Here is an 11,880-nt window from a genome sequence, read left to right on the forward strand (position 1 = left end):
CATAATCTCATAGCTTGTGGGATCAAGCCCTGCGCTGAGCTCTGTGCTGACAGTGTGGAGCTGCTTAGTATTCTATCTCCCCACCTCTCTATATCCCTCTCCTGCTCTCTCCTGCTTTCTCTCTCTCTCTCTCTCTCTCTCTCTCTCTCTCTCTCTCTCTCTCAGCTTGAAAAATTGTACTGTTATGAGATTTGCTAAATGCTTATATTATCCTTTTAAAGAAACAGCTTCAAGGTTAACAAAACCTACTTCTCTCATAATTTCAAAACATTCTTTGATTGCTGAGTTGTGTTCATTTTCTAGCTTCTCAAGAGGTCTCTGGTTCACTTATTCCAGTGTTTATAGTTTTCTGACCTATAAACACATTTAAAATTATAATTTCTTTGAGTAGTAACATGGCCACATCCCACAGGTTTTGTTATGTACTGCTCTTATTCACTTCAGAGTCTTCTTGTTTAACTGAAGCAGAAAATATTAGGTAACATAAAGGTGACTTTGTTAATGTCTAACTTATCACATTTTTACCTGAGTTATATCCCTGTATGATTTGTTACAAACTTCTGCACATCTTCCTCAACTTCTTTAATAGTTAAATGGTTAACTGTTGTTTTACATGCCTGGAGTTTTATTCACTTTGCATCTTTTTTTAATGTTTATTTATTTTTTTTTCGAGAGAGCACAACCTGGGGAGGGACAGAGAGAAAGAGAGAGAGGGAGACACAGAATATGAAGCAGGCTCCAGGCTCTGAGCTGTCAGCACAGAGCCTGACTCAGGGCTCGAACCCACGAACCATGAGATCATCACCTGAGCAGAAGTCAGACACTTAACGAACTGAGCCACCCAGGCACCCCTCAACTTTGCATTTTCTGATGCACAATAAATGGCAAGTTCTGAATGGGGGTTTTAAAACTTATATTCATCAGTATGAATCTTCTCATTAAAAGAGCCTTATGGCTAAAGAAATTCCCATATGTGACATATAAAGCGTGACTTTCTCTTATGCATCCTTTTCTGTAAATTAGGATTAGCTTACGGTAATGGGTTTTCAAAATTCTCCACTTGCATGGTTGTTTGCCATCATGAATTGTAAAATAATTAATAATTGATAGGTAGTAGGGGGAGCTCTTCTACGTTACCATATTAATATGGTCTTTAGTGATGACGTAATGACGTGAATCTGCTGATAAATGCAACATGAGCTGAAAGATAAAGCATTTCCATATTGGACAAGGTTATACGTGATAATAAATTATTTGATGTTCTTTCAGGGACAAGACCGGTGAAATATTTCCTTCACTTATTTATAGGAAGTTTCTATGGCATGAATTCCTTAAAACTAAGAAAGATGACTGTGTCTTGAAGGCCTTCCCACATTACTACATACATAACAAATAATGTTGAGTAAGTTGTGAACCCTGACTAAAGGTTTTCCCACATTCCTGACATTCATAGTGAGTTTCACCAGTATGAATTTTCTAATGTTGAATAACTAGTGTTAAGTGACTAAAAGCTTTTCCACATTCAGTACAGTGAGAAAGGTTCTCACCAGTAAGGGTGCTAATGCTCATTAAATTATGAAATTCGACCAAAAGCTTCCATTACATTTATATGATTTCTCACTTAGTATAAGTTTTCTGGTGATGATAAAGCTTTGAGCCCTGCCTAAAGGCCTTCCCACAAACCTTACGTTTATAAGGTGCCTCACCAGTATGGATCCTCTGATATTGAGGAAGATATGGCTGATGACCGAAGGCCTTTCCACATTCATTACATTTGTATGGCTTCTCCCTGGTATATATCCTTTGATGTTCATGAAGTTGTGTGATACCTCTAAAGGCCCTCCACATTCCTTACAGTCATAGGGTTTTCTCCAGTATGAATTCTCTGATGTTGAATAATTAGTGACAAGTTTTTGCACATTCAGTATATTGATAGAATTTTCCCCTAGTATGCATTCTATGATGTGCATTAAGTTTTGAGAGCTGAATATAGCTTTTTTGATACTCCTTACATTCATAGGTTTTCTCACCAGTAGGAATTCTCTGGTGTTGGGTAAAGAGGGAAATAGGACTAAAGGCCCTTCCACATTCTTTACATTCACGGGGTCTTTCCCAGTGTGAGTTCTATGATGTTGAGGGGGATCAGAACGGTGATGGAGAAAGCCTTCCCATGTTGCTTGCATTCCTCAGATCGGTCAGCAGTATACATTTTCTGGTGACTTAGAAGGGATGTCTTCTGCCGAAACCCTTCTCTACATTCGTTATGCATAGGGCCTACTTCCAGGTGGAACTTTCTGATGCAGGTTATGGGAAGTTTGCTGTCTCACAGTAGATACTCTTCCTGGGTGATTATCACTTGACTGGAATTTCCTTCCTCATTTCTTTGATGTCTCTCAAATATGCCTTTATATTCCCAGTCATCCTGGAACATGGGGTCCTCAGGATCTTTGTTTATAAATTTTTCCATTTTCTCCCATGAGGATACGTGATCTGAAAGATAATGAAAAAGCAGAGATGCTCATTTTAGTCCTTCCTCTTGGAGAGTTAGAGCTTCTTTAGTAGAAACTGTTTTTTATTTTTTTAATGTTTGTTTACTTTTGAGAGAGAAAGAGAGACAGACTGCAATCAGGGGAGGGGCAGAGAGAAAGGGAGACACAGAATCCAAAGCAGGCTCCATCCAGGCTCTGAGCTGTCAGCACAGAGCCCCACGCAGGGCTCGAACTCATGAACCATGAGATAGTGACCTGAGCTGAAGTCGGATGCTTAACCAACTGAGCCATCTAGGCGCCCCTAGTAGAAATTGTTTTAAACTGAAAATGATGTTTATGAAAAAAATGACTGTTCTTTACAGCTCCCAAATATGACTAAGCAATTAGATAAGTGAACAAGGAGAACAGGATATGTGGACATCCCCTAAGTGAAGTAAGTGAGGTAGTTATTCAGATAGATTTTTCAGTTTTTATCATTATAGTTGCCTAAGGAGTTTGCTGAAATAAGGATGTCTAAGGTGGTTCTCTTACAAGTGACAATGAGACCCATTGCTGAAAACACTTCAGAGCTTCATGTTGCACAAGAGTGAAATACTGAGTCCTCAACCTGTCAAATGTATTCAAGTTCATTTTAAGCTACTTGCCTTCCTCACTGTGTTCCACCCCCAGTTTCTCCTTGCACATGTGAGAATACATGGGGTTGCATTTGCTGATCTGTATGTAACACTGTGCCCAGTTTTTGCAAAGCTGGCGTCTTGTTAGGATTTAGATCTCATATTCAACATCACTTCTTTAGATGGCTGTCATTTGTCTTATTCTAAATACTGTCACCCCTATGATTTCCCATTCGAGAATCTTACCGCAAAATAGAAAAAAGTTGTGATGGGTCGCCTGGGTAGTTCAGTCACTTAATCTTCCAGCTCTTGGTTTTGGCTCAGGTCATGATCTCGTGGTCATGGGATCAAGCCCCATGTCAGGCTCTGTGCTGTGCATGGAGCCTGCTTGGGATTCTCTCTCCCTCTCCCCCTGCCCCTCTTCTCCACTCAAACTCTCTCTCAAAATAAATAAATATACTTTATCGGAAAAAATTTTTAATGTTTGTTTATTTTCGAGACACAGAGATAGGGTGCGAGGGGGGGGAGGGGCAGAGAGAGAGGGAGACACAGAATCCGAAGCAGGCTCCAGGCTCTGACCTATCAGCACAGAGCCTGACACAGGGCTTGAACCCACAGGCCACAAGATCATGACCTGAGCCAGTGCCAGACGCTTAACCGACTGAGCCACCCAGTTGCCCCCAAATAAACTTTAAAAATTAAAAAATAAAATGCTTTAAAGAAAAAAGCTGTGACGATATACATGGAAATACTTTATCTACCTCTTTACTGCCTTCTCCCCTCAACCAAACTTTAACCCAAATCTAATTTACTTACTGTTGTATAATAAACCTCAAATTCCGTGCCTGCCACACATATGACATCATATAACTCATGAATATTGAAAGAATGGACCATTAGGTTGAAGGAAGAAAATCAGGAAAAGGATAAGGGGAAATAGCACAAAGGAGAAGGGAACCTACAATAGGTTATTATTTCATGCCTATAATTAAGTATTAGAAATATCAAAGTATAGTTTTCAAAAATTTTTCCAAATAAAAAATGAAGTTGTGTTAAAGATTTATTTAACTCATTAATAAGGAACCAAGATGATGATAAAGGTGCTTCAAAGAAGAAGTCAATAATTGAATAAATACACACAAATACTCAAATGAGTTTGCTAATAGATTAAAAACTGGTTAATGCCATACAGAGTATGAAAACCAGAACATTTGGATTTTTTTTTTTTTTTTGGCCAGCCAGAAATGTCAAAGTTGACAAGCTAATAAGTTCATGAGTCTAGGTTCTTTTGTTTTTTGTTTTTATTTTTTTTAATGTTTATTTGTTCTTGAGAGAGAGAGGGAGAGAGAGGGGAGGAGGGGCAGAGAGAGAGAGGGAGACACAGAATCCCAAGCAGGATCCAGGCTCTGAGCTGTCAGCACAGAGTTTGATGCAGGGCTCACACTCATGAACCATGAGATCATTACCTGAGCTAAAGTTGGATACTTAACCGACTGAGCCACCCAGGCATCCCTCAAGAGTCTAGGTTCTAACCAATATTTAACAGTAAGTCAAACAAAGGTACAAATCCTCTAGAAAATGAAACAGCCCTTGGGTATACTTGTTAGGCAGTTTCCTAGTATGGTATTTAAAAAACATGGGTCTTGGGTACCAAAATCCCACATCTAGGAATCTACCCTGATGAAATACCTCCAACATTATGATAAACATGATACACATGATTATTCATTATGGCATGATCATAATTTTAAAATACTGGGAAGGGCGCCTGTGTGGCTCAGTCCGTTAAATGTCTAACGAGCTCAGGTCATGATCTCACCGTTCGTGGGTTGGAGCCCCGCATCTGGCTCTGTGCTGACAACTCAGAGCCTGGAGTCTGCTTCGGATTCTGTGTCTCCTTCTCTCTCTGCCCCTCCCCCGCTCACACTGTCTCTCAAAAATGAATAAATGTAAAAAAAAAAACAAACAAAAACCTTTTTAATAAAAAATAAAATACTGGGAACAATCTAAACACCCATATATAGGAGAGTGGTTCAATAAACTGGCATATCTACAAAATGAAGTGTTACACAGTTGCATACAAGAATGAAAAAAATGTCCATGAAATTATAAGTAATTTCCAAGACATATTCTTAGGTGAAAAAAAGCTAGGTGCAAAAGTATACATACGGTATGTGACTTTTTCTGTAAGAAAAGAAATATAAGAGAATATACATGTATCTGCTCATTTTTACACAAGAAATACTGGAAGGAAAAGAATGTAAAATAATGAGTTTGGTTAACTACAGGGGTAGGTGGGGATAAGGTTGAAAAGAGGAGAATGAGAAGAGGTAGCAGGAATGAGGGAGATGCCATACTTTTCTGAGAACACTCTTTTGTAAAGTTCTGACTTTTCAGAATGACAGTAATGTTTCACACAGCATCCAAATAAATAACTAAAACAGTAATGAATGAACCTGCCTGTACTACAAATAAATACAGCCACGATGAAGGGGGTGGGGAAGAAAAGAACCAATTTTAGTATATTTAGAAAACAGTATTTTGATCACTTACTGTAAGACTAAAGAGAAAAAAAACTCATACATAAACGTTGTACTCTACTTAATACATGTGTTTCTCACAGGGGTATGATAAGAATTATTTAAAAATTGACTACATAGAATTTTAGGAAATGTTTAAGAAATGTCTGACAGCAGAAATTACAGGCTGGTCTAATCCTACATCTGAGGATGAATCAGAAGAACCTTGGGACCCACGTTATTGCAGAGAGCCTGACTCAAATTGGAAAATTTGAACATGGTAAAAAAATTTTTTTTTTTAAAGCATGAAAGAAAGAATGTACAAAATCTGAATCTGGAAATACATATCAAAGGAAGAAAAATCATTGGGAGGTAACCAAAATAAACTATTTTTAGAACCATATTTTCGGATGGAAACAATGATACAACTGTTTAAAAAGTGGTGGGGGAGGGGCGCCTGGGTGGCTAGGTCAGTTAAGTGTCTGACTTTGGCTCAGGTCATGATCTCATGGTTCGTGAGTTCGAGCCCCGCGTCAGGCTCTGTGCTGACAGTGTGGAGCCTGCATGGGATTTTCACTCTTTCTTCCCCTCCAACCACTCATGCTCGGTCTCTCTCAAAATAAGTATAAAAAGGAGGTGGGGGAGAAACTGGAAAGAAACAGTGTTCCCTGGGTAGGTAAAAAGTTGTACTTCAAAGAACTCGCCTTCCTCTTTGAGTGGGGAGAAGCATGGGGAGGGTGCAGGGGGTGGTATGTGTGAGTACGACAGAGGCCCCTCCAGGCGCTCACCCTGATGGGAGTAATGCTCTGCTCTGAACACTAGGGACTTTGAGGGGAACTTTCCAGGCATTGTCTCAAAGGTGCCTCGTCCTGCTAACCGTCTGAGCCATTACCTACAGCGCCACTGCCCTTCTTAATGATCCTTCACTCAGCTGGGCACAGGCTTCCTGTCACATCTCTTTGTGCCCCCAAGGGTTCTTTCCCTTGTTCCGATAAGGAGATCACATCTGGCCTGGAAATAGAAGAACCTGTGTACGCAAGAAGAAATGCAACAGAGTCACAAAGGGGGCATCCCAGAAGTCACACCCAGCTCCTGGTCATCAATGAGGAAGAGAAACCAGAAAATTCCAGAGAAGAGGAGGAAGTCACTTTTGGAACGGGGAAGAAGCTTCTTTGGGTGTTATCCTACAGAACTATCTGTCCCCATTCAGTACAATTGCATTGAGAACAGAGCAGAAACTTGAAGGCACCTCAGAATTCACACCCAAGGCAGCAGGTATTCCCGTGGGCAAATCCCAGCCTCCCAGGGGTGCTAACATCTTACCTAGAGATGAAGTTGCTGAAGTTCTCCAGTGTCACGTCCCTGTACGAGTCCTTCCTAGCAGGATCTGGCTGGCCCCACTCGTCCTGAGAAGACTACTGCCACATCCCTAAACATCACTGAGCCCTGAAACAACAAACTGAGGATGTGTGCCATCCAAGTGAGTATTTATGACCAGGAAAATAGGAGGATGAAAAAGGACACTGCAGGGAGTGGGGAGACATACCCAGAGAATAAGCTGAGGCAGATGAGCACGCAAGACGATTTTGGCAATTCAAGAGAAGGGTCTGTATGTTCTTGGTATTTCTATGGAGAGCAGCACAACTTCCTTCGTAAAGGGAGATACAGCCATCAAAAGATACTTCAATGAACAAAAAGAAGTCAGTTCAATGTTTTGCCAATAAACTGTAGAAGTTGAATTCACATGTCTGAAATTCTCTATTCCTTCTGCTCTGAAATCAAAGGAGTGAATATGGAAATATACTGATATTGTTTTCAGTGTTTGTGTGCTTTCATAATGTTTCAAGAAAACTCAGACTAGAGAAATGGCTCTCAGGGACAATATGGCGCCCCCAGAAGACAGTGGGCAATGCCTGCAGACACTCTGGTTGGCGCCACTGGGATAGGGGGCGCTATTAGCACCTAGCAGGGAGAGACCAGAGATGCCGCTGACCGGTCACCTGTGCACAAGACAGCACAATGAACAACTATCAGCCTCAAATCGCCTTCCTGTTGAGCTCAGGAAATCCTGAAACATTTTTCTCATGGAATCATTCCAAAATGACTAACAGAATCTGTGCTAGGAATTATGGGATTTGTGTATTATTCTTAAATATATTGAAGAAGCAGCTTCATCACTGTCCAAATGTTTCCTTATTCGGTCAGACTCTTTAATACAGACTTATTATTATCAGCTGCACAATTTCCCATGACATTGCACTAAGTGACAAACTCTTTTATTTCTGGGCACTTGAGGTTGAACAAGATACCTTTTTTTTTTTAAGTTTATTTTTTAATTTTTATTTTGACAGCACAAGCAGGGGAGGGGCAGAGAGAAGGGGAGACAGAATCCCAAGCAGGCTCCATACCGTCAGCGCAGAACCCGATGTGGGGCTTGAACTCACGAACTGTGAGGTCATTACCTGAGCCGAGATCCAGTCAGACGCTTAACCTATTGAACCACCCAGTTGAACATCTAGTTGAACAAGATATCTTTAGGGACATTCTTAGCTCTGCCAATTTATGGTTTTCAACCTCACGCACTCTGACTAGTCTCACCTAGCTCATCCTCAGGCACACTCTTTCCTTGTTCCCGAGCACTAGAATGCTGATGGGCGATAAACCAGGCTCACACAGATGTGACCCGTTACCCACACGTGTGGCTCAGCATCACATCTGATCTTGGGTCAGGCATCCATCTGGGCTGGATGGAGGGACTGCTGGGCAATGCCTCAAATTCCCAATGCCAACCCCAATTCAAAAGGTCCTGAACCTGAGACCTTCTGTCTTAGTCCATTCAGGCTGCTATAACAAAGTACCACTGGTCAACTTCCCATTACGTCCTCACGGGGTTGAAGAGGACCAGGGATTTGTCTAGAGCCTCTATTATAGGGACACTAATCCCATTCACCCTGACCTAATCACTTAGTAAAGGTCCATCTCCAAATACCATAACATATGAATTGGGGGGATACATTCGGACCACAGCAGAGACCAACCAACACCACGGCCCATCTTGTCTAACTGGGAAACCCTGGTCTGTAGGTTACCATTAAAGCACTGTTATGTGTGGTTCCTTTAGTCCATGAAATCATATTTCACATAGGAGTCTTTCACGTTTCCCTGAAGCAATGCATTTCTGCAGAATTGAGTCCATAGGAGAGTCGACGTCATGTGGATACATGAATGCAGGTTCAGAGAGAGAGGGATTCTTAGCGATGGCTCAGGGCCTTTTGATCTTTTCATGCATGGGTGAGACAGGAAATCCAAGGAAGTTGTCCTATATTCATACAAAATGAGCACAGTTTGAGGAAGGGGGAAGAAAGCATGACTCACCTGGGCCACGGCTTTCAGAACAGCAAGGGCCAATGCGTCATCCAGCCTCCTCTCCTGGGGAAGGGTGAGTCCTGAAAGGGCAAAACCAGGGAGGGAAGAAAAAACATGAGCGGTCAGCCTTGCCTCCCAGAAGGACAGGTTGCAATTCTCTCCCTCCCTCGTCTGGTGCCAGCCTTCTGGTGTTCATGGACATTTTGGACAGACTTCTAGGACGTCCCTCCCCACCAAATCCTGCTCCTCCCATGTTGCATGCCCTGTATGATTATAATTAAGCTACCACTCAGCTGACTTTGAGTTACCAAAAGGAAGATTAGCTTAAATGAGGCTGACTTAATCAAACAAGCCCTTTAAAAGCAGAAGTCAGAAAGAGACATGCTCCTGCTGACCTCAAGGAAGAAAATCAGGGTTCTGAACCACTGATGGATAGGTGTGGCCCCCGGGAGCTGTGACTGACTCTGGTGGGCAGCCGGCAAGAACATGGGTACCCACGATTGTAAGAAAGTGAATTCTGCCAGCAACCAGTAGCCTTGAGAGAGAACCCTCAGCTCCAGATAAGAACTTCAGTGTGGCCAACACGCTGACTGTAGCCTTGTGAAACGTTGAGCAAAGGATCCAGCTGAGTTATGCTCACTCCCATGGAATTGGGAGATCCTAAAGGATTGTTGTTCTAAGCCTCTGAGCTTGTGACGGTTGATCAAACAGAAATAGAAAACTAATACATTGAGGTCGATGGGGAGATTGGGGTCATATCTCAGCCATCCCCAACCCTAGTGGAAACATCTCCAGCCCTAGTGAGGAAACAGGGATGGGACGGCCCGCCCACTGCTGCTCTCCAAAATCCCAAGTTCCTGCTTCAGCAGGAAGGATGCATCCAGATGACCATGCATGCCCAACATGCTAATGGGGCTCCAACTGGGGAGCCCTAGGTGAGGCTCCAAGGACCAGACACAACCTCATCAGAGCAGCATGCAGGACGAAGCTTGCCTCCCCCGGCAAAGGAGCAGGGCATGAGCCGAAACCACGGACAAGAACAAGATAACTGCATAAACTGAGAGAATATAAAATGAGCATGGATTAAAATACATGAAGAGATCAAGGAAGAAACAAGTCACACTGCTGAAAGGAAAACAAACCAAACCAACCAGAGGATGTTGAGAAAGAGCTAAATACAAATTCTAGAAAACCCTGTAAAAGTACAGTTCCTGTGGCTAATTTTAATTGGCTGGCACTCGGAGTTCATTGCCACATCGTCCTGGTTGGACTTCCTCTCATGAATAGGCTGGAAAAGTAATTTTCCTGCTCTGTGCACAAAGCACTCTGAACAGAAATAAGATTCCACCCTTTAGATGCCCTTGTGTGACATTTGGATGACAGAGGCAGCATCTCCTCCTGCTGTGGCTACCAAAAGGTGGTGGCAGAGACAGCACGGCTGGGGTCTGAACTCCACGTTCCACGCGTTTGTGGCAACAGTGAGTGGTGGTTTCATCATCTTACTTTCTTTTTTTTTAACGTTTTATTTACTTTCGAGAGAGAGAGACAGAGTGCAAGTGGGGGAGGGGCAGAGAGAGAGGGAGACACAGAATCTGAAGCAGGCTCCAGGTTCTGAGCTGTCAGCACAGAGCCCGACATGGGGCTTGAACCCACAAACCCTGAGATCATGACCTGAGCTGAAGTTGGTTGCTTAACCGACTGAGCCACCCAGGCGCCCCGCGTCATCTTACCTTCTGACCCTGGATTGCAGGTAAAGCAGTGTGTGCTTGAAGTTGGTGGTCCCAGAGGCAGCCCCCTGCAGCTCCGCCTCTGGACCGTGGCTGAGGGAGCACGTTTTGAAGGTTCAGTTTTGCCACATTTGGGGAGGCACTTCTGGAGACCTACCTTGCAAAGTCAGCTCTTGTGACCCTTCTAACAATTTTATAAGTGCCCACTTCCTGTATTTTATATGTTTAAATACGTTCATCTCATACTACCTCACACCTGTCAGAATGGCTAGGATGAACAACTCAGGCAACGACAGATGTTGGCAAGGATGCAGAGAAAGAGGATCTCTTTTGCTCTGCTGCTGGGAATGCAAACGGGTGCAGCCACTCTGGAAAACAGTATGGAGGTTCCTCAAAAAACTAAAAATAGAACTACCCTATGACCCAGCAACTGCACTACTAGGTATTCATCCAAAGGATACAAAAATGCTGATTCGAAGGGGCACATGCACCCCGATGTTTACAGCAGCACTATCAACAGTAGCCAAAGTATGGAAAGAGCCCAAATGTCCATCGATGGATGAATGGATAAAGAAGATGTGACTATAGGGGCACCTGGGTGGCGCAGTCGGTTAAGCGTCCGACTTCAGCCAGGTCACGATCTCGCGGTCTGTGAGTTCGAGCCCCGCGTCAGGCTCTGGGCTGATGGCTCAGAGCCTGGAGCCTGTTTCCGATTCTGTGTCTCCCTCTCTCTCTGCCCCTCCCCCGTTCATGCTCTGTCTCTCTCTGTCCCAAAAATAAATAAACGTTGAAAAAAAAAATTAAAAAAAAAAGATGTGACTATATATATATATATATAGTATATACTATATATACTATATATATACTATATATATACTATATATATACTATATATATACTATATATACTATATATATACTATATATATATACTATATATATACTATATATACTATATATATACTATATATACTATATATACTATATATATACTATATATACTATATATATACTATATATACTATATAGCATATATATAGTATAGTATATATACCATATAGTATATATACTATACATACTATACTATATACTATATATACTATATAGTATATACTATACACTATATATACTATATAGTATATACTATACACTATATATACTATATA

General features: G+C 42.0%; 1 protein-coding gene across 1 annotated transcript in view; it reads right to left on the reverse strand.

Moving 5' to 3' along the window:
- Nucleotides 1-1,858: 1,858 nt before the first annotated feature.
- Nucleotides 1,859-11,880, reverse strand: part of LOC121023374 (zinc finger protein 28 homolog) — a 30,379-nt gene continuing 20,357 nt past the window's right edge. The window contains exons 6-10 of the mRNA XM_040465190.1: nucleotides 8,998-9,068; nucleotides 7,169-7,303; nucleotides 6,946-7,068; nucleotides 6,515-6,649; nucleotides 1,859-2,490 (exon numbers count right to left, since the gene is read on the reverse strand). Coding sequence (XP_040321124.1) covers nucleotides 7,217-7,303; nucleotides 8,998-9,068 — 158 coding nt within the window. The 3' untranslated portion in view covers nucleotides 1,859-2,490; nucleotides 6,515-6,649; nucleotides 6,946-7,068; nucleotides 7,169-7,216. The remainder of the gene's footprint in view (nucleotides 2,491-6,514; nucleotides 6,650-6,945; nucleotides 7,069-7,168; nucleotides 7,304-8,997; nucleotides 9,069-11,880) is intronic.

Source organism: Herpailurus yagouaroundi, unplaced genomic scaffold, assembly GCF_014898765.1.
Source record: "Herpailurus yagouaroundi ecotype Mexico unplaced genomic scaffold, PumYag 557, whole genome shotgun sequence".
NCBI lineage: Eukaryota > Metazoa > Chordata > Mammalia > Carnivora > Felidae > Herpailurus > Herpailurus yagouaroundi.